General features: G+C 52.7%; 11 protein-coding genes across 11 annotated transcripts; 8 read left to right on the top strand and 3 right to left on the bottom strand.

Annotated features, from left to right (window-relative positions):
- Window positions 1–1168: 1168 nt before the first annotated feature.
- Window positions 1169–1890, top strand: JN550_012510 (uncharacterized protein; the record flags this gene model as incomplete). The annotated part of the gene is made up of 2 exons (XM_049310993.1): window positions 1169–1649; window positions 1700–1890. The coding sequence occupies 2 exons, from the start codon at window positions 1169–1171 to the stop codon at window positions 1888–1890; spliced, it is 672 nt and encodes a 223-aa protein (XP_049165554.1).
- A 1366-nt stretch (window positions 1891–3256) lies between these two features.
- On the top strand, window positions 3257–5327 carry JN550_012509 (uncharacterized protein; the record flags this gene model as incomplete). The annotated part of the gene is made up of 3 exons (XM_049310992.1): window positions 3257–4610; window positions 4675–4906; window positions 4970–5327. 3 exons carry the CDS (start codon window positions 3257–3259, stop codon window positions 5325–5327), a joined length of 1944 nt encoding a protein of 647 aa, XP_049165553.1.
- Window positions 5328–5903: 576 nt separating this feature from the next.
- On the top strand, window positions 5904–7490 carry JN550_012508 (uncharacterized protein; the record flags this gene model as incomplete). Its single annotated transcript, XM_049310991.1, has 3 exons — window positions 5904–6541; window positions 6592–7196; window positions 7249–7490. 3 exons carry the CDS (start codon window positions 5904–5906, stop codon window positions 7488–7490), a joined length of 1485 nt encoding a protein of 494 aa, XP_049165552.1.
- A 589-nt stretch (window positions 7491–8079) lies between these two features.
- Window positions 8080–9446, top strand: JN550_012507 (uncharacterized protein; the record flags this gene model as incomplete). The annotated part of the gene is made up of 2 exons (XM_049310990.1): window positions 8080–9193; window positions 9259–9446. 2 exons carry the CDS (start codon window positions 8080–8082, stop codon window positions 9444–9446), a joined length of 1302 nt encoding a protein of 433 aa, XP_049165551.1.
- A 117-nt stretch (window positions 9447–9563) lies between these two features.
- Window positions 9564–10757, bottom strand: JN550_012506 (uncharacterized protein; the record flags this gene model as incomplete). The annotated part of the gene is made up of 1 exon (XM_049310989.1): window positions 9564–10757. One exon carries the CDS (start codon window positions 10755–10757, stop codon window positions 9564–9566), a length of 1194 nt encoding a protein of 397 aa, XP_049165550.1.
- A 685-nt stretch (window positions 10758–11442) lies between these two features.
- On the top strand, window positions 11443–16275 carry JN550_012505 (uncharacterized protein; the record flags this gene model as incomplete). Its single annotated transcript, XM_049310988.1, has 3 exons — window positions 11443–11476; window positions 11542–14420; window positions 14470–16275. The coding sequence occupies 3 exons, from the start codon at window positions 11443–11445 to the stop codon at window positions 16273–16275; spliced, it is 4719 nt and encodes a 1572-aa protein (XP_049165549.1).
- A 621-nt stretch (window positions 16276–16896) lies between these two features.
- Window positions 16897–17370, bottom strand: JN550_012504 (uncharacterized protein; the record flags this gene model as incomplete). Its single annotated transcript, XM_049310987.1, has 1 exon — window positions 16897–17370. The coding sequence occupies one exon, from the start codon at window positions 17368–17370 to the stop codon at window positions 16897–16899; it is 474 nt and encodes a 157-aa protein (XP_049165548.1).
- A 1336-nt stretch (window positions 17371–18706) lies between these two features.
- Window positions 18707–20698, top strand: JN550_012503 (uncharacterized protein; the record flags this gene model as incomplete). The annotated part of the gene is made up of 4 exons (XM_049310985.1): window positions 18707–18767; window positions 18833–19173; window positions 19227–20035; window positions 20095–20698. The coding sequence occupies 4 exons, from the start codon at window positions 18707–18709 to the stop codon at window positions 20696–20698; spliced, it is 1815 nt and encodes a 604-aa protein (XP_049165547.1).
- Window positions 20699–21286: 588 nt separating this feature from the next.
- On the top strand, window positions 21287–22423 carry JN550_012502 (uncharacterized protein; the record flags this gene model as incomplete). Its single annotated transcript, XM_049310984.1, has 2 exons — window positions 21287–21698; window positions 21756–22423. 2 exons carry the CDS (start codon window positions 21287–21289, stop codon window positions 22421–22423), a joined length of 1080 nt encoding a protein of 359 aa, XP_049165546.1.
- A 54-nt stretch (window positions 22424–22477) lies between these two features.
- JN550_012501 (uncharacterized protein) lies at window positions 22478–24143 on the bottom strand (the record flags this gene model as incomplete). Its single annotated transcript, XM_049310983.1, has 3 exons — window positions 22478–23203; window positions 23516–24037; window positions 24093–24143. The coding sequence occupies 3 exons, from the start codon at window positions 24141–24143 to the stop codon at window positions 22478–22480; spliced, it is 1299 nt and encodes a 432-aa protein (XP_049165545.1).
- Window positions 24144–25440: 1297 nt separating this feature from the next.
- JN550_012500 (uncharacterized protein) lies at window positions 25441–27425 on the top strand (the record flags this gene model as incomplete). The annotated part of the gene is made up of 5 exons (XM_049310982.1): window positions 25441–25490; window positions 25541–25660; window positions 25715–25931; window positions 26002–27145; window positions 27217–27425. 5 exons carry the CDS (start codon window positions 25441–25443, stop codon window positions 27423–27425), a joined length of 1740 nt encoding a protein of 579 aa, XP_049165544.1.
- Between the last annotated feature and the right edge of the window lie 177 nt (window positions 27426–27602).

The raw sequence follows: 27602 nt of genomic DNA, 5'->3' as shown, positions 1-27602 counted from the left end.
CGAACTTTAATTGGGTGAAGTGAATAACATCGTGCTGCTTTGAAAGGTGCCAAGAAGACAAGTCGAAAACACAACGCCTCAATTGAGACCCTGCGTCTGACTCTTTTGGATCACTGGAATTATGACGAAGCAGCGCGGAAAGGTTCGAAGCCAGCTCCGAATCTCCGCGGGCTGGGAAGCACCCCCAAGAGCCATATCCATCCTGCAGGTTAAGAGGGGCCAACGCTGCGCCGCAGCCTTGCATGTTTCCCCTGCTCATTACAGAACTACGCGCGGCTCCGAGGTCGCCACGCGCCAACAAGCGAGGCCATCCTAGCAGGCGTAGCACTAAGGATTCCATCGCATGATTCAGTCGCACAGGGTTTGTATCTACGGCACAGACACCTTCGCTACCAAGTCTACGACCGCCCACTCCAACGCGCCGAGGCAATCCAGTCCTATTATGGCCACAACTTGTTTCCCAAACTGGATAAACGGAAGGCGCAGCCCAGAAGGATCACGAACCAACTCCAGCTATGACGACTCCACGACCACCTGGCTGTTAATATACCTCCGATTTTAGATTTTGCGCTCGCGGAGCCATGTTTTCCACCAGGGATCTAGCACTTTCAATGATTGGACACTGTGGGACGATCCTACCATGGATTATAATCCGTTTCCCGTAGTGGATGAACTTTCCATACTGGCAGAACTCGAGGCGCAGCGTAAGAGAATCATGAACTAGCTTCAGAACGGTGACTACCCCAGCACCGGGCTGAGCTGTCTATAGCTCCTATTTTGGAATCTGCGGCCATGGGATCATACTATTACCTTGAAACAAACAGTTTCTATGATTGGAATCTGCGGTCACGATGGGTCCATCCTTCAGGTATGGCGTATGATGGCGCAGAAGCTGCTGGTTGCCACGAGGCTAGGATAGTTTCAACAGGAATACTGGCCACGCCAACACCGCATTCTCAAGAGTATACCAAGAGAAAACATGTATAAGTATCAGTTTTTCTTCCAGTGAAGATATCTCTCATCATCACTATCATCACACCCTTCACATCATCTCTACGCACAGCTCTTATTCAAGCATCATCTTCACAACTGGAACTTCTTCTATTAGCAGTCGCATTCCATCTTCGTAAAAAGTCTCCAACCCCCAAAACTCCTTACACCACCGAAAATGCGTTCTACCGCCTTCACTGTCATTTTGGCTGCCACTGCTAGTCTCGTGGCTGGCTCCCCAACCGAGCGCAACAACAACAACAACAACAACGCTCGCCGAACCGTAGTGGACTATGGTGTGAAGAAGGAAGGCGTCGGTGCTCGCACTGTTGAGGACTACGGTGTCCACAACGAAAACGGCGGGCGCGTCTTCCGCCGAGGCAACATCGAGATCATCGACCTTGGTGTTCGAGATCTTCCCAAGGGAGACCTTCTCGAGGCCCGCACCACGGATGGCATCTCCTCTTGCGGTAGCAAATGGATGCCCATCTGGAACCAGCAATGGGGCATGGGCTACGACGCCGCTGTGAACGAGTACTGCTACCATGTTACCCACAGCTTCGACGGCAAGGCCACCGTCATCGGGCCCGGCCAGTACCACGCTGCCCTGGTCAAGGACGGCTACACCTTGAAGGACAAGATCCCGGCTGCGGTTGACTGTAAGTGATCCAAAAGTCCCATGTGTGCAAATTAGCTAATGGAGGTACAGTCGAGATCCACAACAAGATGGGCGACGGCAGCCACACTCCCAACGAGGATGACTGCAAGACCTACCTTAAGAAGATGCAGCAGACTGGACAGAGCTGCTACGGCAAGAACAACATCGACACCAAGGGCGGTACTTGGCAAGTTGGAGCCGAGAAGGTCAGCTACCACGGTCTCCCCCAGGCTCTAGTCTAAAACTAGTGTGCTACGTACCTGGTGGGTGGCTCGCAATCCGGCTTTTCATTTGTTCTCATCATGGTGGCGTTAGCTCTTAGGAAAGTGGGAAGGTGGTTTACTATTATAGAAGTGGGCATAGTAACTATGCAATCAATTATATCTTGAAAGAAATGTGCTGGCCTTTGTTTGCGGTGATTCTACGAGCCATTTTGATACGTTTTGGTAAAGGGGGTATACACATAGCCGTGCCCCATTGCTGGTTCCAGATGGGCATCCATTTGTAACCTGGTCACTTGAAATTCCGTAGGTTATCTTGCGTTGTGATATTAAAGGCCTGCGCAGATACGAGACATTACACAATGGCCTGGATGACCAACCAGGAGCAGAAGGTTTGAGGACATAGGTTGCGTCTTCAGTGATGCAATATTGCTGCAATATAGGGGCCGCTTAAGCTCCTTTCTACCTAGCAAGTAAGTCATAGACATTTCTAATTCCACCATGGAGATACTAAAAGAGTGCAAACCTACGATATTATTGCGCTAGGAAATTACTCTACTCTAGGCATGGGCGAAGGCACGGACCGCATGTCAGAAGTGGGGTCACGTAGCTGTGACAGATACGCCATATCAATACGCCAAAGTCTATTCGTTTGCTGGCATCGTTTGTATCGAGATAAAGTGCCTGTCTTAAGAGAAATAGTGAGGCGACTGAGGTCTCGTAATATGGGAGCCCGCTTGACAGAATTGTTTGATCAATCTTTCCTAGGGACCTGCGTTCAAAGGACTATGTAGTATCACTGTTGGAGTGTTTCATACATGAATCATTCATATTAAGTTCAAAGGACTCACACCTATAGACGCCGGCGTTAGAAGATCAGATAAAGGATTTGGTCGGTATATGATGGATATCCACAGTAATCTTACAGACAAGCATTAACCATTTAATCGCTGGTCGGGGCCCAGTGAAGGATTCTTTAGCTCAAACCCACATACATGTGACATTTAGACACCTCTCCCAATAGCCCAAGACTTTTTGTTGCGCCTAAATTTTTCCACTCGCAAGCTACAAGAAGTAAAGTTTGGGTTCTAGACAGGAAATTGCTCTTTGTGGGCTGCGATAGTTTTTCTATATGCACGATAATATGTGTACCTTGCTTAGTGGCGTAGAGTAGCCTGCCGTAGTCACAGAGATTACCATATTATCCGCAATCCTCATCGTGTGTACGGAAAAGTTGTGCTCGTCTCCATTCATTGTCCCAATTGGGCAGGGCCGTAGATCTCCGCCCTTATGTATCGACTTTCAAGCAAGGGTAATCTCCAAACAATCCTATGGAGGCTGCAATGTCACGTAGAAGCGCTATATGGCGACTGCAACGTTCAATAAGATGATTGGCTTCCGTCACGTCGCCGTTGGGATTGGATCTCCAGAATGTTTTAAGGTCAAATATCACCGCACAGTCGTCGACTGTGCATGCCTCATCTTTCCTTATATTTTCTACATCAAGCTTTTCATGAACAATAGACCAGAGATTACCAAGATGCCCAAGAACCTATTAGGCGCGATATTCCTTATCGTGCTGGTGACACCTGCGCTTTCCGTTGTGATGAGCCAGGCAAACCCAGGGAGAAATGTCAAGTTGACGATGGCAGCAGACATCAACCAGACGATCACGCTATCCATCGCCTTAACAATGAGCAATTTGGACCGATTAGAGGACAAATTGAAGGCCGTATCGACCCCAGGAAGCCTGGACTACGGAAAATACCTCGATAAGGACGAGATCGATGCCCTCTTCTTACCCTCCGCAAACGCATCTGCTGCTGTGGTGAACTGGTTACAAAGTAACGGTGTCGAGCATATCTCACAACAAGGCTCAAACGTCAATTTTGCGACTACAGTTGCTAAGGCAAACAGCCTCCTGAGTACCAGGTTCGCTTATTACGACGTCGCCGGCGTTCAGAAGTTACGGACCAAGCAATACTCTGTACCGGACGAGGTGGCCAACCATATTCACTTAATCCACCCTACCACATACTTCGGCACGACCAAGCCCTCCAAAATATCGGAGAGCTTAGTTCCAGTCGCTCCACGAGCCACCAACGCGACAAGCAACTGCTCCGCATTGGTCACGCCGGACTGCTTTCGCAGCGCCTATGGTATCGAGGGTTACACTCCTGACCCGAATAGTGGCAGCCGCGTTTCTTTTGGTAGTTTTATCAATCAGTCTGCCCGCTTAGAGGATCTCCACCTGTTTCAACAGGCATACGGCATTCCATTATCAAACTTTACAGTGGAGTTAATAAACGGCGGTAAGGATACCCAGGATGTTAACGGTTCCTATAGCGAAGGCAACTTGGATGCGCAGATCCTTAACGCGGTTTCATACCCACTTCCAGAGCACGAATTTATCACAGGAGGGAGTCCGCCATTTGTACCCGGTCCTGTTATGCCCGATGCAGCACATAATACTAACGAGCCTTACTTGGAATTTTACGAATACTTGCTTAAGAAAACCAACGATGAGCTCCCGCAGGTTATCTCAAACTCCTACGGCGATGGAGAGGGAACTGTTCCGCCTGATTATGCTAAGCGTGTGTGTGACATGATTGGCATAATGGGCTTGCGAGGCATCTCGATCCTTCAGTCTTCTGGTGATAGTGGACCAGGTGCCTCGTGCGTAGCGAACGATGGCAAGAACCATACCGAGTTCCAACCTCTCTTTCCGGCCAGCTGTCCTTGTACGTGGTTTATAGTCTTCGTCTCAAGCGATCTCAAGGCATTTGCTGATATGAAATACTTCAGATATCACGGCTGTTGGCGGGACGCAATCCTGGGCCCCTGAAGTCGGATGGATTGGGAGCGGCGGTGGTTTCAGCAACTACTTCGCCCAGGGTTGGTATCAAGCCGATGCTGTGAACTTTTATCTCGAAAACGGCATCGACTTGGAGGCGAAAGAGTACTACACGGCCGGTGGTTTTACCAACTTCTCGAAGAGGGCCATCCCTGACATCGCGGCTCATAGTTGGGATCCTGGGTAAGCCTGGATGCAATATCAGAAAGAACACCATGGAGAGGAAACATGTCTGACAAAAGCTAGCTTCGCATACTACTATAACAACACGCAGGGGTTGGCAGGTGGAACATCGGCGTCGACGCCAATCGTTGCTGGGGTAATCGGTCTGTTAAATGATGCTCGGCTCCGGGCTGGTAAGCCGACCATGGGATTTCTTAATCCCTTCATCTACAGTCTAAAATATGGCCCTGTTACCGACGTAATCTACGGTGGCTCGGAGGGCTGCACTGGAAAGAATCCGTTCACCGGCGAGGTGCGCGGAGGTCCCGGGGCCATCATTCCGTACGCGACCTGGAATAACACCTTAGACTGGGACCCAGTGACTGGCAAGGGCATACCCAACTTCCAAGAAATGGTCAAGGCGGCGTTGGCTATTATATAGCACTTGAAAGAGACTGATGGAGGGTATGAGCGGGATCACGGTATAATCGTCTCCACCGTCGCTACTCTCGCCACTTAATAGCCATTGCTCAAGGTTAAAGCCTAATTTCTGGTCTTGTCTCTGTCGTGCTTACCTGTCTTATTTGATAACACCAGGCGCATCTGGTTTCGGATCTCCGCCGACTGTCATGCTAGACCAGCAAGCTTGATTCCCTTACCCGCCTGCTCGACTCCGTCCTTATCATCATCCTGGCCGACATGCCAAGCTGGCCAAGAGCACACTAACACAACTGTTCGGAACTCGGGATCCGCTCTTCGCACAGGGGGCCAGAATGACTTGTCGCCAGAGCCGGCGCCCTAAAGCCTACTGAGAGAGCGTGTGCTAGCGTGACCGACAGTTCTTATCCTACCCCGGATCGGCAGCGGCAGCTCCACTCCAAGTGACTAGATTGTCGGCTAAGGACCCTGTCTTTAACATACCCTGCTTACCGGTCGCGACAGTATAAGAACGATTTGGGGATCTTCGTGATGTTGACATGTTTCTCAAGTAGGATCAATCTCGAGCATAGGAACCATCATGTCACTCGAGAAGGAGCCTATCGGCAACGTCGTCATCGCGACCCACAACGGGGTCCTTGACGCAGAAGCCACTCACAGCTATGTCATTGACCCAGTGGCCGAGGCCAGGCTGGTCCGGAAACAAGACCTACGCGTGCTGCCTATGATTTTCCTGATGTACTTCCTGACCTTCCTTGACCGCACCAATCTCGGCAATGCGAAGGTGGCTGGCATGGAGACGGATCTGGGCCTGGGGACGTACGGCTTCAACATTGGCGCCTGCTTGTACTACACCATCTACTTCTTCGCCGACATCCCCGCGTCTTTGGCGGTCAAGAAGTTTGGCTTCCTGGTTCTGCCCCTGAGTTGCATCGCCTTCGGCCTGGTCACGCTTTGCACGGCTTTCATCCATAACCAAGCGAGCTTCTACGCGATCCGACTGCTTCTCGGGCTGACGGAGTCGTTTCAATTCCCCGGGCTCAGCTATGTCGTATCGCGATACTACCGCCGCCATGAAGTCACGACACGCGTCTCATTCTTCATGCTCGCTGCGGCTGGGCTGGCGGGTGGGTTTGGTGGTCTACTGGCGTCGGCGTTGTTGTCCGTAGGAAGCATTGGAAGCATCCACTCTTGGAGGAATATCTTCCTGGTCGAAGGGTCAGTATGCTCGCGGATCGTTGTGATGTACATCTGCTTACAGAGTGCAGGATTATTACAATTGGCCTGGGTGTCCTTTCCCTATATCTGTTTCCAGCCGACCCCTCCAAGACTCGCATCTTCAACGACGCCGAGCGCACACTGGCCATGGCACGCTTGTTCCATGACCAACCCGCCATACGAGAGCACAAGGAAAAGATCTCATGGTCCCTTATCAGACGCGGCGTGATCAACGTCAATGTGATCGTCGGCGCTTGGATCTACATATGTGATCAGATCACGGTGCAGGGTCTTTCAATCTTCACGGTCACCATTCTGCGCCTCAACTACCCGGGCCGGTCTACTGTCGAGATCCAGCTGCTCTCGGTCCCGCCTCCGCTCGTAGGCATGTTGTTCGGCCTTGGAGTGGCGTATGTCACGATGAAGACACAAAAGCACGGTATCGCCATCGCTGGGTGTGCGGGGTTGAATGTCGTTGGCTACTCCATCTGGCTTGCTTCTAGCAACGTCCAAGCTCGATACGCGGCCATCTTCCTCAACACGGCGGGTGGGTATAGTTTCGGCACACTGATTCTGGGCTGGACCTTGTCCAATGCCGCTCCAGATACCGTCAGGAACGTGGCGAATGGCGCCGTTTCTGGATTTGCCAACATTGGTGTGTGGGAACAAGTCCAATATGATAAACCCTAGCTAACTGAACTATCTAGGTTCTATCGCAGCCACTTGGAGCTACCTCAACACCGACGCGGGTACAGGGTATCGCATTGGCAACTCGCTGAACACAGCAACTGCCATTTCAGTCATCATCGCGTCGTTGCTGCTCGTGGTGTACCAGCGGAGGGAGAACAAGAAACGCGCAGAGGGCGGCCGTGACTACCGCCTGGAAGCTCCCGAGGAGAAGGTTGCAACTCTGGGCCATTTGCACCCCCAGTTCAGGTACATCAACTAGATGTAGAAAACATGGAGAGCAGGTGCAAAGATTTTTGTTTTCTGTTCTCTACATCGTTCGAATATAATTGATACTACCCCGCGTCAGTAAGCTCTGCTGTATACTTGGAGCACTAACATGCCGGTATCCGCAAGTGATAGCCATTGGTGAGACAACAAGATGTCATCCGTTCACGCTGACTTGAAGGGGATGGCGATACGCGTTATTGGCGGCTGCGCAAGTATCGTTTAGAAATTGCCGCGCTTTCGATGTCAGCATGCGCCTGTGTGTCTACATTGTCTCTTGACCTAACCATCTCGTATCTCGTTAGGTACTCCGGCTCAGCTCCGACCCCGACCAGCACGCCGAACATGGAGCAAGCGGGCCCCAAACCCCCGCCGTAGCTCAGGCAGCTAGAGCTAAGAGCTTCCGGCACCGCAAGCTGCTTCATGGATGCAACTCATCTTTCTCCAGTGAATGATTGAGAGACCGAGTCTCTGCCTTCCCGCCTGCATACAATTAGGCTCCTAGTCTCAATGATATAATTCAATTGCTTTGTTCAGATTATAGAGCGTCATTCTCTCGATCGTAATCCGACCCTGTTCCTATCATGAAGCTGCTAGCTCAACTTCCCGCTCTCCTTGCGGGCAGCTTGAGCACGTCTGTTGCCGCAAGCTTCATTTCGGACGCCGACCAGCAGAGACCACTCGGCACCTCCTCCCAAGCCGCCCTCGGTACCACTGCCGACCATGTGTCCGCACCACACTATCGCGAGTCCCTCCTGGCGCTGCACAGGTCCCTCGTCGAGATCCCCTCGGTGACGTACGCCGAGAACGAGGTGGGATCGTTCCTCGTGAACTACCTGACCGACCTGGGCCTGCACGCACAGCTCCAGTTCCTGCCACCGAGCGCCTCGTCCGCCGCAGGACCCGACGACAAGCCCCGCTTCAACGTCCTCGCCTGGCCCGGCAAGAGCCGGACCCCGAATCCGCGCGTGCTGGTCAGCAGCCACATCGACACGGTGCCACCCTTCATTCCCTACGGCACCTCGCACCTGGGGAAGGATGGCGAGGTGAACGGAGACACGGTGATCAGCGGGCGCGGCAGCGTGGACGCCAAGGCGGCGGTTGCAGCGCAGATCACGGCGCTGTTGGATCTCATGCAATCCAAGGAGGAGGACTTCGACCCGGCCAAGGTCATGCTCGTGTTTGTGGTAGACGAAGAGAACAAGGGCGAGGGCATGCGGTACTTTAGCGACTCTCTCGCCCACCTGGACCCTGCGCCCGCGTTCACGGCGGGCATCTTCGGCGAGCCCACCGAGGGCAAGCTGGCGTGCGGCCACAAGGGCTTCCTCGGCTGCACCGTCCGCGCGACGGGCCACGCCGGCCACAGCGGGTACCCGTGGCTGGGCAAGAGTGCGACCGAGGTGCTGATGCGCGGGCTCGTCCGTGTTCTGGACACAGACCTGGGCAGCACCGAACGACTCGGCAACACGACGGTCAACGTCGGCCGCATCGATGGTGGTGTCGCTCTCAATGTCATCCCCGAGAAGGCCGAGGCCCGTATGGCCGTGCGCATCGCCATTGGGCCCCAGGAGACCGGGGCCCAGGTCGTCGAGGGCCGGATCCGCGACGTGCTCAAGAGCGTAGACGCCGAAGAGGGCACGTGGGATATGGAGTGCAGCAACGGGTACGGGGCTATCGACTGTAACTGCGAGGTGGATGGTACGTTCTCTTCGCCATACTAGCTATGTAGCCATGCCCGATTCACTGACTGATTGGATTTCTAGGCTTCGAAAAGATAACCGTCAACTACGGGACAGATGTTGCCAACCTCAAGGGGAACCACACCCGGTATCTGTACGGGCCGGGAACCATCTTCGTGGCCCACGGACCGGACGAGGCGCTCAAGGTCAAGGAGCTCGAGGTGGCTGTCGAGGGCTACAAGAAGCTCATACTGCACGCGTTGAAGAGTTGAGTTGCAAGGTATGAATAATGCAGCGGTCTATGTACTTTTGAATAGACGGTGGTATATACCCAAAAATCAAGTTCTCCGTCATTAATGCATTCTTTCGTCCTTATTCCCACCTCTGCTTCATTGACCGACGACATCGGCCCACCTCTCGGGCATGATGTCTCTAAAGTCAAATTTGCCATCCGCGCCCTTGGTGACAACTCCCTTCTCTGTAACGACGGCATCAATGAGCTCTGCTGGCGTCACGTCAAAGGCTGGGTTCCACACCCCGACGGTCTGGTCGGCAATGGCAACGCGCTCCGTCCTGCTGGTGTCCACCTTGCCGTCCTTCCCGACGACGGCGCCGCTGATCTGGGTCAGCTCCTCGGGCTTGCGCTCCTCGATCTTGATGCCGGCGCCGGTCTCGGTCCTCAGGTCGATCGACGTCGTGGGCGCGGCGACGATGAACTTGACGCCGTGGTGGCGTGCCAAGACCGACAGGGCATAGGTGCCGATCTTGTTGGCCGTGTCTCCGTTGCGCACGACCCGGTCGGCGCCGACGATGACGGCGGCGATGTGGTCCCGCTCCCGGCGGGTGTTGAACAGGGCGCCGGCCATCGAGTCCGTGATCAGCGTCGAGGGGATCTTCTCGAAGACGAGCTCAAAGGCCGTCAGCCGGCTGCCCTGGTTGTACGGCCGCGTCTCGGTGCAGAAGGCGTGCGCCAGCTGGCCGGCCTCGTGCAGCGAGCGGATGATGCCCAGCGCCGTGCCGTGGCCCGACGTCGCCAGCGAGCCCGTGTTGCAATGCGTCAGCACGGCCACCTTGCCCTCGGCCGACTTGGCCGGGGCGTTGGCCAGCAGCCACGCGGCGCCGTGGGCGCCGATCGACTTGTTGGTGTCCGTGTCCTTGCGGAAGATCTCCTCGGCGGCGGCGATGTAGGCCTCGACGATCTTGGAGCTCGCGGCGCCCGCCTCTTGTCCCTGCACATCAACGTCGCGCACCACCTTCTTGAGGTTCGTGATGGCGTTGCCCAGGTCGACGGCGGTGGGCCTCGACTCGTAGAGGTAATCGAGGCGCGAGTCGATGTAGGCAACGGTTCCGTCGGGAGTCGTCGCGGCCGAGGACAGGTGGGCGCCGCTGTGCAGCTCGACGGCGTGGGCGAGGGCGGCGACGATGGCGATGGCCGGGGCGCCACGCACGCGCATGGAGCGGATGCAGTCGAAGGCCTCCTCGGAGGTCGAGACGGGGTCGTAGTGGTGTTCGTGTGGGAGGCGCAGCTGGTCGAGCACCAGCAGCTCGCCGCGCCGGTAGCGGATGGCCTGGAGGGAGGACATGTCTCGCGGTGGCGAAGCGCTTGTCCACAGCAGTTTACGAGGCTAAAGGTGAGGTCGTCGAATGGAGGAAAGGACGCGCAGTGCAGAATAAGTAGCAGGAGGTAGACGAGGTATATAAACTCCAAAGCCAAAGTCCTTTCTGAGTCTTGGTCAGAGGGAAGTCAGTATGGATACCTAGCTACCCAGCGGTGTCACAACAGCGGCTATACGCCATCGCGGGGCACCGGCACCTGGGTTGCGACGGGGGATCAACTTTTTGTCAGTTCTGCCAGGACCCCGCCATCCCATCCGGAATGGTCAACCGCCAGGGCTTCCAATGGGCGGAGCAGAATAGCGCCCGTGTCACCACACCGCTTTCGCGGCTGGGATGATGCTGGCCAACGGGCACGATGGGCAGCTTGGTCACCGCCTGCCGTATGCAGGGCTGGGACAGTCCCGCCCAGCGCGCCCCAGGGTCTCAGGACAGGGGGCATAGGGGACGGGCAACGGGACGGGCACCGCGACGGACGCAGGTGGATAGCTTGAGGTCTGGTCTGGGGAGAGTGCACCGGAGCCCTCACGCTGTCACCTTGTTCCCAATACCTCATTGAATTGCGCCCCTGGGAACCCGAGCCCTGCCAGACAGGAGCAAGCGAACTCTCTGGAATGATCATGAGCTAATGAACCACCCAGAAAGCTGTTCATCATGGAGCAGCCCTTCTCCACGTCCAAAGTCACCGGTAAGCATCCGCCGTCCCTCGACCTGCTGAAGCCGCATCCGGTGCTGATCGTGAGCACGCGACAGTCGAATACTTCGACCCCCATGGCGTCTACAAGCTGGTCGCCCCGGGCCTGATTCCACGGCTTCCTCTCCGCAACCTGCATTGGCAATCGCACGCCGGGCCTCTGCGATCCATCGACACCTTGCACATCGAGCTCGCCCCGGAGGGCTCCATCGACCCGCGCCCCATCCTCTCGCCAGACCCCTTCTTCCCTACTCTCCAGCGCAACAATAGCACCGCCGGTGCAGCCGACAGTGGCGATGGCTTCCAGACGCAGATCGGGAACATTGCGGGCGCTGTCGCCGAACCCGGCAACCAGACCGCCGGCCACAGGAACAGCACTCCCGCCCGCCGCCACCAGATCCCCGGCCTGAGAAGGACGCCGTATCTCAAGGTGCTGCTGGTGCGCTGCGACGACAATGACTCCTACAAGAGCAGTGTGCGCCAGGAGATCCGCGACTGGATCAAGGCACACACGCCCAGCTCGAGCAGCTCCAAGAAGACCAACACCGCCGAGAACCACGACGCCTTCGAGTGGTTGATCCTCCACGTCGTCGTTCCCAACACCGCCGCCGCCGCCCAGTCCCGCGTCACTGGAAAGTCGGAAGCCGCTGAGAAGACCTCGGCTGCGTCCAGATGGCGCACTGGGTCCAGCACGCTCCTCGAGAAGCTGCGAAGCGACTTCAACTCAAGCAGCAAAGGTGCTGCCGACCGCATAGCCCAGATTCGTATCGGCGTTAACGATGTCCCGTACGATATACTGCCGCGCGTCGTTTCTGCCGTGCCCAGTAGCTACAAAGAGACCGCCGAGGAGAGCGAGGACGCTTGGAATGACCTGATCTCCAAGATGAGGGATCTGATACTGTCAAGCTTTGATATGCGCGTCAGTCAGTACGAGGAGGACATCAAGGAAAAGGATACCCAAAGAAGCCTCCCAGGGTGGAACTTTTGCACCTTCTTCATCCTCAAAGAAGGTCTCGCCCGGGGTTTCGAGAGTGTCGGTCTCGTAGAGGATGCGCTGGTTGGCTACGATGAACTGAGTGTTGGCCTGGACATGGTTATCAGGGACCAGGCGGCCGGTGAATCTCGAGCCGCGGCCAACTCACTACTGGACTTCACAGAGGAACTGAAGGAAGCTACTCTCAGAGCTATAGCTGCCGTTGGGGGCGAGAGTAACGACGGTGGAGAGGACGAAGTCGTTGATATGCAGGCTTCCCATAAGGGAGGTGTTGATCCAAACTTCACTTTCGACGAGATACCCATCAGCGCTACCAAGAAACCATACCGGGACTTGATTCTTGAGAACAAAGTCTCTGTGCTCGACTTCCGATGCTATATTTTTGCGAGACAGATCGCGCTGCTGCAGCGCCTTGGCAACGTTTGGTCTTCGAGGGAGGAGCTGCTGGCAAAGCTGCGGGAACAGCAAGAATCTGTCATCCACGGCGTCGCGCCCAGAGCGCCACCACCGAAGCAGGCTGAAAATGAGCAGGAGGATCTATCCATGTTGGCCGAGATATGCAGGAGGACTTTGGAGTTCATCCCCTCGGTCTCACAGGTCATGCGGAATGATATTCAAGCAGCTCTTGCTCGAGATCAAGACACCAAGGACAACAAGTTGCCACCAGTACTACTAGAGCCTACTGCCGGTGAGGTCATCGAAAATCTTGTGTCTGCTTTTGCCTTTTCTATTGCGCAGCAGATACTTGCCCAGACCGAGACAAAGGCGCTACCCATACCTCCCTCTACAGTGGCTCCGTCGGACGGACATGAGCCCAAAGCCGCAATACCTGAGCCAAAGACGATGATGCACCCTGCGAGGAAGTCGTCGCTACGCGTGAGCACCGGTCCCACGGGCATGCGTCCGCCACCTAGTCCGAATGTCTTCCCTGGTCCCGGCCAAGGCGCTGCGGCTGCAGAGCACCAAGCTGCCAAGAACAGCGTGTTCCTTAAAGTTGGTCTGGAGGAGCTGGCTGGTAGGAGGGCCGAACTCTATGTCCTGGCTCGGAACATACTGGAGCAATGTGGCAAGAAGCGTGGATGGAGTGATGGCTGGGCTGGGGTACCCGTCGTCGGGGAAGCATCAATGATCGACATGGTGGAGATCAGCCTCGATGAAGACTCTACGCCGGCTGTTGATGTAGACCAGCCAAGGCATGGGCTTGCCGCTCTGATCGCTGGCCTGGATAACAAGCTGCTCCGTACCGCACTGGATAACAGTGATGATTTCTACAGGCTATACGAGACTTTGACTGACAAGGCCCTTCGACATTTCACCGTGGCCAACCATACGCACTCGGTGCAGGCTTGTATGGCCGATCTCGCCATTCTGAAATATCACCTGGAGGATTACGCCGCGGCGGCAGCATTTTTCTGGAGGACGACCCCGTTTTTTGGAGAGAGTGGCTGGAGCCTCCTGGAACTCTCCATGCTCGTCATGTACTCACGCTGCCTCAAGCAGCTTCAGCGGAAAGATGATTTCGTGAAGGTCATGTTGAAGCTGCTGTCTAAGGCCTCTGCTGCGGAGCGAGACCGGCAGAACCAAAGAAAATCGTTGCACTTGGGCAAGAAAAAGGAAGTTGACTACCCTGATAACGATGTCATCAAGGGCTTTCTCGGTGATCTCCTCTCAGAGACGAAGCAGCTCACTACCGAAATGCGCGTCCCGCTTTCTAGTTTCTTCTCTAGTGTGGAAGTGGATGGAACCCCTGAATATCACGATGGGAGAGATGGGTTCACAGTATACCTGAAGATGAGCAGCTTACTAGTAGACGAACTGAAGATTGAAAAGGCCAGGGCGAGGATGGTTGGCCAGATTTCTGGTACTCAGCGTGAGGTTTGGCTTGAGCTCTCAAACCCTACGACGGTCAAACCTGGCAAGAATAGGCTCAAGCTTGACAGTAACGTAGGTCACTACTTACGTGTACTTGATTCCGATCACTAACTGAGTATAGGTCATCATTCCTGGCTCGTACGAAGTCGATAGGGTTGAGCTTAGAACCCATAACCTGTGCCTCTATCACGAGCGAACCACCAGCCAATTCACCAACAAGCCGACCAACTTCTTAAATGCACCCCGCGTCACTGTCATTCATCGTCTAGAGACACTAGATGTGCGCATGACTGCATCTGATCACATCCAGCTTGATAAGAATAACACCGTTGATATCGAGATCAACTGTGGTTGGAATGATCTGCTGGGCGCCGAGATTAGAGTCAAGGCCGCAACCGGTGGTCTACGCCTTATTACGTCCGAAGCGACATGCATCAGTATGTCCTCGGAATCACCCAGCTTTTCAAAGCCGCCCGAAGCTGGCTTGTTTTCTTTTGGTCGCATACCTTCGGAGACAGCCATCAAAATACGCTTTCCCTACACGCTCGAGAACGATTTCACGAGCATCTCGGTCAGGATCGATGTGTCTTACACCACTGAGCATGGTTCGTTCGTGTTTTCGCGAACGCCAAGTGTCCCGATAACACTTGCTTTGGGCGTCAACGTACAAGATGTCTTCAAGCACAAGGCTTTACTTTCGAAGTTTACTGTCTCAACGGGCAGTTCCAGTCCCTTGCGGTTGTTTAGAAGTGAGCTTATTGGCTCCGAGATCTTCGATACTAGCTTTGGGCTACCGCCAAGCAGCTCCGTGTTGGTCTTCCCAAGACAACCTGCCAGCCTTCTCTACAAAGTCAAGCGGAAAAGTGGTGTTGCTATTACGCCTAAGGCGAACAAAACCATGTACTTGAAGCTGTACTACAGCGTTACACTTGACGATATCGTGGAGCTTGTCCAGAAATCAGTCACAGACGCACTGCATGGCACCCCACTTCAGACGTACACACGACTACTAGTCGAAGCCATGTTGCCACATATTGAGCACGATCTTGGCGCCTTTGAACTTGAACGAGCAGCACTGCTTTCCTCGTTTCCCACAACGTGCCTGACAGGTATCAACTGGGCTGCAAAACTAGGCACACTTGGGAGAGGGGCGGATGGTCAAGACCTCTGTGTTGCCCTCGGAAACTTTTTGCAAAGCTGGCAAACACAAAATCCAACTTTGGCGCTCCCGCAAACAACTCCGCCGGAACCAAAGTCAATCCTCATTCCCGTTGATATCCCAAGCATCGCCATTGTCCATTCCGCCGATATCCGTTTGCAGCCTCCCACGCCTGCATCTCTAGATTCTATCACACAACTCACAGAGAAGAGTAACTCTTCTCCTGCATTGACAGTAAACCAACTGACTCCTGCGACACTCCGCCTCAAGTGGACCCGGATCTGGGACACGGAGACAACCATGGAAGAGATGCCAGACATGGAGTTTAGCTACGAAGTCACAGCGGCCGGTGACGCGTGGCTTGTCGGTGGCAGGAGGAAGGGTCACTTTGTCATCCCCGCGCCATCTTCGTCCAACGACATGAGCAGCAAGGCCGAGACCGAGGCCGACGTCCCGCTGCTGCTCATTCCCCAGCGCGAAGGTTGGCTGAACTACCCTAACGTCGACATCCGCGAGATCCGTCCCGCGGACGCCAGCCACCCGTCCGCGGGTGGTGGTGGTGAGAGCGGCGGCGTCACACCCGTGGATGGCGGTGACCCGGCCATGCAGCACTGCGAGACTGACCTCCGGAACCTTGGCGAGTCGGTCCGCGTCGTGCCCGACAGGGAGCGCGTAACCCTCAGCTTAGACGCGAGTGGGCCTGGTGGCGGCCCTCTGGTCCTGGGTGTCGAGAAGCGCAATGGAGGCGTCGGGGGGGTGGTTGTTTGATAGTGATGGATGGCCAGACACTATATGTTCTTAAGATTCCGAGACAGATACCAATGAAAGCTGATTATGCAAGAATGCCGACATACCTCGTTCTCCAATGATGTCCTGCGCTGCCCAGGTATTCTGAACGGTCCTGGCCGCGCCGTGTTACACTGGCAGGTGGGTGCCCGTGGGACTGTCGTTACGCGGCTTGACTGGCGCGGCCTAGGGCGGCATTGTCGCGGATAGGGACGCAACCTTCATGAGACCCAGTTGATATCCAGAGAGGACTGCGGCGCTGAATCACGGTGCATACGGATCCCACATTGACTTCACATAAAATACGCTTTATGCAAGCGTTGCAGGCTAGCGCTGAATTGCCAGTGAATAAGTGACGAAGTGATGCAGGATCAATGAGAAGCTAACATGATTCATAGAAGATCCCGTCTACCACAACAACGTGAAGGCATACCATCATACCACCAATATATAGATCATACGCTTAAACTTGTATTGTGCAATAAGAAATCTCAATCTCAGCAATCTTTCGAAATATGGCGCCATCATTAACCATATATCAAAAAACAGGAGAAACTAATGGTCGTGTTGAAATCATTCCTTGTTTCGAGGTTATGATACTTTTTACCCTTTCTGTAGATTTTCGTTGGCTTTCTTCATGAGCACCAGAAGTTTGTCAACTGTCTCCTTGCTATCTAAGAACTCAACAGTTCGCGTAATCTTGTCCCCATTCGCGTCCATGCTAAGTATGAATAGATATTCGCCGTTGAACTCCCACTCGCTCGGAGAGATGGAATCATCCATTGCCTCAGCACGGAAGACTGTCTTGCTGGTTGCCCAAATCACGACCTTGTTGCTTTCTTCGCTGTCTATGTATTGTTTTGCAGTCACAGGAAATCCGGAGAGGATCCGACGCAATCGTTGCATGTGCTCAATTTTGCCGCGCTTATCAAATGACGGAGGAGTGAGGTGTTGGATGGATGCAGGCCCAAACTCATGAGAATAGTCGTCGGCAAGGATAGATTCTAGGATCTGTGTGTCCAGGGTAGCGAAGTGGTCGATATACTTCTTCGCAGTTTCCACGCGTTTTGATGCCATCTTGACTTTACTTGATGGTGCACAACAGGTGGGAGATATTCTGGTTTTGCTAAGCGAGTCGAGGAACCTCTATATATACCCCACTAGAGCGGACCGTCGTCGGACGATGGCACTTCAGCTGCTCATTAAGTCCGAGCCCCGCAGGATAAGCTGCGTCTACGCCACCCCCTTGCTTGCTCGGCTCCCGTCAAGTTGCCCTTCTACGATGACTTGCGTCGATATGAATTATCTTCAATTAATACTCTTTGATGGATGTAATTAACGATGAGAATAACGCAAGGTGCGTCGTAAGTAGGTCACCTTTACTATCCGGTACTCCCCAGTAGGATATGAAGATGACGAGCACCTACACATCTGCACTCCATAAGAGTTTGCCGCTCCTGATGATCTCCAACGTGACCAGAGAGCCCACTTGCTCAATCTTCGCATTCAAGTCTCCAGCGACAGTTGTTGCTATCATTTGCACAAATGACCTAGAAATCCCTATGAGCGAATGTTTCGACGCTGATGGTGAAGCCCTTCATGACGAGCCGAGACTCCTTAGCAGAAATTGAATTTGGCTATTGCTGTTGGTGGTCGGATTGACGTTGTCATAGAGCCAATGAATAGATACGCATGCGGAAAACCACTGGGTCGTATAACAAGTAGGAGACTAGCAATGCTTGCAATTGGGGCTGAGTGAGATGAAGAGGTCATTGGGCACCCTAGACGAGACGTCATGAAGGCGTCATCCAAGAATCGCAGTGTGTATAAAGTCAGCTATCGCCACTGGATTCTCTTAATACCATCACCGCGCAGGAGACGAGGCTGGCCAAGCACATATCATGTTTTGATCCTGAGCATCAAACCTATAGAGTTTCTGGATCGCTCTAATCATCGAAATCCAGTGAGTTAAGCACCGCCTAATTATGGCTTCGTTGGTCATTTAGAAAGGGTCATGTCAAACATCTTACCGTCAGATGTTTGGTGCATTATACGGGGCAAGACGACCCAACGACAAAGAGTAATCAGATGAGAACTACTCCGTTGGATGCGTAGATAGGACTGGTCAAAGTACTAAATGTACTCGGTTTCACTTCCGGCAAGACGCAAGTTCAAAGATTAACCTTCAAACTATTCTAGTCTACTCACTGGTGGCATAAGTAACAAAGCGGGGTCGCGAGGCGCGGCGTAAGCAGTTACTTCTTTGGGCACTTGATGATATGACAGCCCGCAGACTCCCTTGCTGCTGCTCAACGTAAAGATCAAAAGAAGTCACATCTACCACTCCGCAAGCGAGATGACGCTGCTACCAAAGAATTCGGCGGTATTATAAATCTACTGAATCTCACACATCATGGGATTGTACACCAAACTTCCAGTCGCGATCCAGGAGGTCGACATAATCATTGCGGGAGGTAGGGGTTGGCCTGTCCATTATGGTGACGTGCTATGATCATACTGACCAACTCCCTGTTACAAGGCGGCACTGCTGGTTGCGTTGTTGCTTCACGACTGGCTGATGCTGATCCAGAACTGTCAATCCTGGTTGTCGAAAGCGGCCCAAATAATGAAACGCCCACCATCCAGTATCCTGCACTCTTCCTGGAAAACCTTGCCCCTGGCAGCAAGGCAGTACAATTCCATGAGACCAAGAAATCCGTCCACGTAGCGGATAGAGTGCTCCCTTTGCCAACGGGTAGTGTACTCGGAGGTGGGTCATCGATCAACTTGATGATGTACAGCCGCGCACACCCATGTGACTGGGACTCATGGGGAACACCGGGTTGGACGGCCAAAGAGATTTTACCATATCTAAAAAAGGTACCACCTTTAATTTTCCTACCAAAGTACAAATGATGACCTTGATTTCATAGCCTGAGACATTCCACGGTGAGGATGCAAAAGGCATCCACGGAAACGACGGCCCAATCCACGTGTCACGTGGCACCTATGGCTCAGAACGCGTCCAAGATGAATACATTGCAGCAGCCGAGAAGATGGGATGGCGTGAGGTTGAAGACCAGCAATCTGTCAACGCTCTATGGAGGGCGAATCGGTTCATCTCGCCAAGCGGTAGGCGCCAAGACGCAGCGACATGCTACCTACATCCTCGACTCCGCGACGGAAAGCATCCCAACCTACATGTGCTTGTTGAGACACAGGTTACGCGGGTTTTGATTGACGACCAGAAGCGAGCTGTTGGAGTTGAAGTCAGGCCTAATCCATTATTCCACAAAGGCGAGGATGGTGCATTAACTTCCAGAATCAAGGCAAGAAGACTCGTTGTTGCATCTTCGGGAGCTCTGTGCACTCCGTCTCTTCTAGAGCGTTCTGGTGTTGGGTCGAAGAAAATCCTCGAGCAAGCAACTATTGAAGTAGTTGTTGACCTTCCAGGCGTCGGTAGAGGGTATGAGGATCATCACATCTTAGTCTACCCATACCTAAACACTTTGGATCCAACCGATACGCTTGATGCACTGGTTTTTGGGCGTATGGGCAGTTTTGAGAACCTTATAAAGAGCAATCACAGAATACTCGGGTGGAATGCTCAAGAAATACAGACTAAAGTCCGCCCTAGCGACGAAGAGGTTCAAGCCCTTGGACCTGAATTCCAGCAAGCATGGGACAAGGAGTTCAAGAACTTCCCGGATAAACCTCTCGCAATCATCTCCGTACTTGTCGGGTAAGCATCAGCCACCCATCATTACGAACTTGAAAGTGTCCAGTCTAACAATCGAATAGGTTTCCAGGAGACCCCAGCCTTGCCACAGGCGACCCCTGCCTCGCTACCACATGCTTCACCCTCTACCCGTTTTCTCGTGGGGATGTCCACATTACAGGTCCGAAGCTGGGAGACCCAGTTGATTTTGAGACTGGCTTCTTTACAGATGAAGGGCAGCTCGATGTTAAGAAGCATGTTTGGTTATATAAGAAGCAACGAGAGGTAATTCGGCGCATGCCATCGTACCGAGGTGAAATGGCTCAGTGCCACCCTCCCTTTCCGGCTGAGTCTGGCGCAGCGTGTACGAAGCTTACCGACGGGCCACTTGCTGCCGACATAGCGGATATAGTTTACTCAGCAGCTGACGACATGGTGATTGAGAAATGGCTTCGCGAAAACGTGAACACGACATGGCACTCGCTCGGCACGTGCAAAATGCGAGCTCGTGATCAGTTGGGAGTCGTCGATGGAAATCTCAATGTATATGGAGTCCAAGGCCTGAAGATTGCTGACCTGAGCATTGCTCCGCATAATGTGGCTGCGAACACCAACCACACAGCGTTGGTTATTGGGGAGAAGGCGGCTGATATTTTCATCGAAGAGTTGAGGCTTGGATCGATTTAGGCGAGTTTCAGGCGAGTTTCTTTGCATTTCAAGAAGTTGCTGATGCTCAATACGAGACGGCGGATGGAAGATAGACACCTTAGCTCCTCTGCTATTCAGCCGTGATGGCTTTGTCTTGAGCTATCCGCGCATGGCAAGTTGGTTCCCACCTAATAACAAAAGGTCTCGAAAAGTCACGGGATCTTGATCGCCCATCATTCAAGTGCGTTCGAACTGTGCCCTCCGTAGCGGGAATGAGGAATGAGGCTAAGCCGGCGCTTGCAGGCGCCTTCCCTTTTCCAGACAAACCCGCGAGCTGTGGGGTTACCGTATGACGCTAAATGCTTATTTCGTCAAAGCCCCTCTATAACTACCAAGGTATGCGCAAGACTCGGACATCTTGAAGCCTTAAGTCCAGGCCTGCAAAGCAGACAGATTGTTTTCTTACGCGAAAGGAATGGAGGTGGGTATTGTGTATTGAAAGTATATATAGTAGCCATGTCCCGCGGTTCAAAACCCATTTCCGTCGACACAAACCACACTTGCAAAGTACACTCCTCCCAAGTTGAACTCTGAAACACCTTTCACTGCCGCAATCACTTTGCAATCATGTCTAAGTACGGTATCCCTATTCCAGAACCTGTCACAAAGTCCTTAGAGTCCACCAAGGTCGATTATGTCAGACTTGGTTCCTCCGGGCTCAGGATATCATGGCCCATCTTAGGCGCCATGGCTCTCGGCTCCACCAAGGTTGCGGCTTGGGCTCTAGACGAGGAACCCTCCCTTGAGCTCCTCAAAGCTGCCTATGATCGTGGCATTAACACTTGGGACACGGCCAATACATACAACAGTGGCCTGGGCGAGGAGATTATTGGAAAGGCTATCAGGAAGTTCAACATTCCGCGCAACAAGGTCATCATCATGACCAAGTGCTTTTATCCTGTAGGCGAAGAGCCGGCCGTCATTGGTAATGCTTATCCAAACGTGCTGGAGAAAAGCAAGGACTATGTCAACCAAGGAGGTAAGAGTATCCCGTTTGGTAGTTATCAGTGTTAGAGTGCTTACGCGTAATGTTTAGGTCTATCTCGCAGTGCTATCCTCGCAGCTGTCGAGGGGTCTCTCAAACGGCTTGGAACCACCTATATTGACGTGCTTCAAATTCACCGTTACGACCACGAAACTCCACCGGAAGAGACTATGAAAGTATTGCACGAACTTATTGAGGCTGGAAAAGTGCGATATATTGGGGCTAGCTCAATGTGGGCAACACAGTTCGCCCAGCTACAGTTCACTGCTGAGAAGAACGGCTGGACCAAGTTCGTTAGCATGCAGAACTACTACAACCTCTGTTACCGAGAGGAGGAGCGAGAGATGATCCGATTCTGCAAGGAGACAGGAGTGGGCATTATCCCATGGTCGCCTCTTTATGGTGGGCGGCTCGCTCGTCCAGCGGGATGGGATAAGTCTGCCAGATCTAAGCGACCATCGGCCCATCATCCCGATACAACTGGGGATGATGCAGAAATCATACGGAGAGTTCAAGAACTGGCAGAGAAGAAGGGATGGGAGATGATACATGTTGCGTTAGCGTGGCACAAGAGCAAAGGGTCAGTGCCAATCGTCGGCATGAACTCGGTTGACAAAATTAAGGAAGCTTGCGAGATGCGCGACAAGTCCTTGACTACCGATGAGGTAGAGTTCCTGGAGGAATCATACGTACCAAGGAAGGTTGTTGGACACGACTAATTTCTTGCGAGTGGCTTTTGAGTGGCTCATCCTCATGTAGATTATTTGCGCTAATTAGATATCGAACTCCTCCCCCCTAGCAATGCATTCAAGTACTCCATCTCCGAGAGCTGTTGCGATAGTCGCAAGGGTATGGCGGAACCAGTACTTTCTGTCCTCTGGGACTGCCTCAACGCTAATACCCACAGCTAGAGGCCAGGCTAGGTGAGTTACAACTTTGGGAGTCAGGCTGTCGTTAGAAGGGAGACTGAAGTTGAAGAAGTATGGAATGCTGCAGCATATTTCAGTTGCTAACTCGTGAATTGCAGTTGTAGACCTGCGTAGCTGTTCGGTGAGGTGTGGCACTTGAACCCTGTGCTGATCAAGCCCAGTGATCATCCTTAGTATTAAGCTGTGGGCGATCATGCATACAGCATAATATCGAATCCAAATGGCAGCGTGACTGTATGATCTATAGCCATAGGTTATGCTGCATGGCCAAAGTGGTCCATCTTGGCTGAACTGGGTGAAAGAAAAGTTGGAGAGCTTGAAATCGTCGGTGGTGGTCTGTCGCCACGATGAAAGCTCTAGGTTCAAAAGTTGGCTCTCGAAGAACATAGCCCAGGACGCGTTATTACGAGTCGTTATGTCGAGATTCTGCAACTGTAACGCTTTGGCGCGAAGGTCGGCTACGCGGACCATCAATGCGTCTAGCCTCAATACTGGGCCTTCTTCGCCAAAGAGAGTGGCATCTTTCAGCCATCCTTGGACATTCACACCGCGGAGAATAGCTGCCCGGATCTAAGACCATACATCAGAATCGATCCATGATCGAATGCACTGTACAGGAAGGTATGGACCTACGATCGGTCTACGAACAGATCGATAGAGATCTAGGCTCTGTGACTGCTGTTTCTCTTGCAGCTCCTGTGTCTTTATCAAACCTGCTGTCCCTAGGTAGTGGCACATATGCCCCCAGAACCGGGCCCCGGCTTGACTTCCAGCACGGACTGAATAGGATTGGCTGGCTTGGATGGACTGATTGTACGTGCAAGTCTATGTCTCAATCAACATCCTTCTGTGGAAAAATGACCCTGTTTAGGAAAAACTTACTTCATAATGAGTCATCAACATAGTAGCAAGCACAAGCGCATCCGTGTCCGCATGGTCGAGATCTTGTATGTCGCTTTGAGTCTTCCTTATCACCTTGGCGTAATACGTCTCGCCCTGCGCAATAGCTCCCACAACGTTATGCACCCTCCCGAACACAGTTAGGGACAAAGCTGAGACGGCCAAACGAAGAGCTGAATCCTCACTAGAAGATTTCCAGTAGCTTGGAACGTAGGTCAGGTACTCCCGACCAATATCTGGAACATCGCTGGGTTTGCCTGTCCAATTCTGCATCCAAAAGTTTAACGCATGGGTTTCGTTCGTCTCAAGCAGCGTTGGTGGTATTGGCGTGTCGAAAAATTGTGGACTGTTAACAGACAATGCTTTTCGCGGGCGCCGTGCCTCGCCCTTAGCATATGCATTCTCGATTCTGAAAGACAGCCCAGAGGCTTCCGTTGTTGAGGTCCAGATACAGCGCCGGTCGGCGCTGCTACAGCGGTTACAGGTGGGTCTCACCGTGTCGCACTGAAAGCGTGCCGTCAGCTTCAGATTCAACGACAACAACTGACTGTGAACTAACCTTGATACGACGTTTCTTGCAAGTTGCACAAGCTGGACTCGGGAAAACCATGTCGGCATCTCGAAGGCACTACCACCGAGACCAATTGCATAGACAAAGCTGCCAACGAAGTATTCATGAGCCAATGTAATAATACAGTCAGCGCTAGATTGGAAGCTTCCGGGCTTAAGGCTTGAAGGTTCCTAGGTCACAGGCGGTCAGGCTTGGCAGAAAGTGGGCTGCCCGCGAGCCCAGGAATGAGCTTGCAGGGACTGTCGTGGCCTGGCGGGTTGTACTGGAGAACCTTTCGGCAGCACTACGGCGACACTCGCAGCTGCACTAAAGCAATGGTATACCCTTTGCGTTTTTATTGATACAGCAGCCCAACTTGTGTCCGAGTAGCTTCCTCTGTGGAACTGCACACATGTTGAAAGCACTGAAGCGTTACTTCCAGAGCTTTTCGAAAGCTTTCTTACACCCCATTGATGCCAAAAGTTGTGATGCTGATGCGAGGCCCAAGACGGATCAAGTGGACTAGCAGCTGCGGGCAGCTGCTGCGATAATATAAGGTAAAGCTCCCTCTATGTTCAGTTCTTTCTACACACACTTTTCGCCCCCTATACATCGCACCAGGTACCTTTCGTGGAAATCTCAACAAGGTCCTTGATTCCCAAAGTCTGCCTTCCTACTTACCCTAGTATAGCTACGATTGATGATGTTTTGTGAAATTCTGTTGTAGCTAAGATAAAGGCTCCTAGCAGGGAAGTGGCTAGAATACTCAATACCAATACTCGTTCCCATGGTTCTCGCAACAGGCCGGCTGTGAGTAAAGAAAACAGAGTCATTGTCCCCCTTCGCCCGGTCATCCTCGTAGGTCTCTCTCACTTGTCGTTATGGTACACTCCTTCACGGCAAAACCTAGGAAATACTGCATGGATATGCTCTGATCCTCAGTTTGTCACATGTCGCTAGTCTAGGGGCCTTCTTAAGCCCCCCCGACGGCGTCAAAGCAACCACTGGTGAGATCGCGCCAATACCAAGCACTGTTTCCCCGGGGCCACGTGAGGTTCCATTCCGATTCCGATTCCGACCTGCATTCGTACCATGGTCTTCCTAGAGGATAGGAGCGATAATTGGTTTGTTTCCGCCCTAAAATGGGGCTTGACTAAGGCCAAGGCTCAATTGACAAAGTCCACATATGCAAGTCTCAGTAGGTCTTAAGGATGCATAGCCCCTCTATTTCAAACCGCTCGTCCTGAAGGTAGATAGTCTTGTCTTATTAATGTTGCATCAATCTCCTAGATGGCAATTTGACCTGTGGTATCTTGAGAAAGTCCAGCATAGTACTTTCCAGGTAAACAAGAAGAAGATGGGCTCCATCACAGACAACGAATGCGAGTTTGATTTCATCGTATGCGGGTACGAAACCAACCCCGCATTCCTCCTTTCCTGATGGCTGACAAAACCAGAGGCGGCACGAGTGGATGTGTTGTCGCTGGCCGACTTGCTGAAAATCAGAATGTTCGAGTTCTGGTGATTGAGGCAGGACAGCATAATGAGAATCTTGAGAATACGCAGATGGCAGGAGGGTGAGCAGTCCCTACTTTGTAGTTTTTGTGTTCGTATACTGACATGTTAATTAGATGGTCACAGCTGTTTGATAAAGAGACTGACTGGAACATTACTTCAGAGAAAGGAGACGGTATCCAGGGCCGGGAGATCAAGCTGAGCAGAGGTAAATATCTTGGGGGATGCTCTGGATGTAACGGCACCCTCTGCATTCGTGGCTCAAAGCAGGATTTTGACGATTGGGGACTCAAGGGCTGGAGTGGCGAGGAGTTCTTCAAATACATGCGCAAGGTCAGTCTACAGTCAGCATTCATCCAGATTCGCAAAGATGCACATGCTGAGGTGTTTCCACCTGGGTCAGGCTGAGACTTTCCACTCCAAACCATGGTTCAGCCATGACACTGAGTCCCACGGATACGATGGACCACTACACAGCGAGCCTCATGACTTGGCGCCCATATCGGACCTGGTTTTGGAATCCATGGTTTCAAAGGGAATGCCCTTGGATCCTGATATGTTTTCTCACGGGATGAACCCCCATGGTTGTGGCCACGTTCCACGGACTGTTCATCAGGGGATCCGCACTACAGGTGCGGATTACATCACTAACAGCAAACATCGGGGCAACGTCACAATCTTGGTTGAAACCCACGTCGATAAGATATTATTCGAACAGATTCCAGACGGAAATCTGCAGGCTATCGGTGTCAAGGTAATCAAACCAGACGGTACTTCCGCCGACCTTCGAGCCAAAAAGGAAGTCATCATCAGTGGAGGAGCTTACTGCAGCCCCAACATATTGAATCGCTCCGGCATCGGAAATAAGGATCATTTGCAGAGTCTCGGTATCGATGTTCTAGTCAATCTTCCTGCTGTTGGTCAAAACCTAATAGACCATCTGATTGTCTTCATGTTCTATGAGACAGAGAAAGCGGGGTTAACCAACGACCACCTGGCTTATCACGACAACGCGATCGCGTCCTCCTACCAGCAATGGAAGGACACAAAGACCGGCTTCTTGTCAACTTTTCCCTTTGGAGTTTTCGGTTACGCTCGGCTAGACGAGCGCCTTTCCGATTCAACCTTGTGGAACACGGCGCCTCGCCAGCCTGGCCGAGACCCTATGGGCCTAACTTCTCAGCAGCCGAATGTGGAATTCTGGAATACCGAATGCTATGGAGGCCCCAAACAGTTTGACAAATTTCCCATTGATCACAAGCACGCCTTCAGCATGATCGCGGAGCTGTTCTCTCCCCGCTCAAGAGGCACAGTGGCATTGAGGAGCTCAAACCCGCTTGACGGGCCGAAGGTCGACTGTGGATACCTCACGGATCCGCTAGATGTGGAAGTACTAGCAGAGGCATGTCGTTTTGGTAACGAGATTGTCATGGAAGGAAGTGGAACCAAGAACATTGTGAAGGGTTCCTGGCCGTCGGACCTGACTCATCATAAGTACACCTCGAGAGAAGAATGGATCCCATACGTTCGGGAGAATGCCACAACGTGTAAGTGCTCTTCACGGTCCGTGGACGATATGTAGCGAGCCTTTTTTTGACTGACTATCTTCTAACCAAAGGTTATCACGCTGCTGGAACCTGCGCAATGGGGAAGTCTGACAACCCAGCTGCTGTCGTGGATGAAACACTTGTTGTCAAAGGGGTCAAAAATTTGAGGGTTGCAGACTGCAGCATTATGCCTACGCTTCACGGAGGCCATACTCAGATGCCAGCTTACGGCATTGGTGAGAAATGCGCGGACATGCTCAAGGAGCGCTGGAGCCTGTAGATAAATGAGCATCTACTCGTTCCAGACACAGAGCTGATGTGTACCAGATGCACTTCACAAAGTCATGTAGCAATAACAACGGGTTTGTGCCGTGTAGCAGACTTTACTTCCATAAGTTCTTAAACAAAATGCGATGCATTAGCTAGGAGCTATAGAAAATATGAGCTTGTAAAATTG

The sequence above is a fragment of the Neoarthrinium moseri genome (genome assembly GCF_022829205.1).
Source record: "Neoarthrinium moseri strain CBS 164.80 chromosome Unknown scaffold87_Wmoseri_CBS_16480, whole genome shotgun sequence".
In the NCBI taxonomy this organism is placed as follows: domain Eukaryota; kingdom Fungi; phylum Ascomycota; class Sordariomycetes; order Amphisphaeriales; family Apiosporaceae; genus Neoarthrinium; species Neoarthrinium moseri.
Note: the sequence above shows the minus strand (reverse complement) of the source record. Positions and strands in the feature narration are given on the sequence as shown.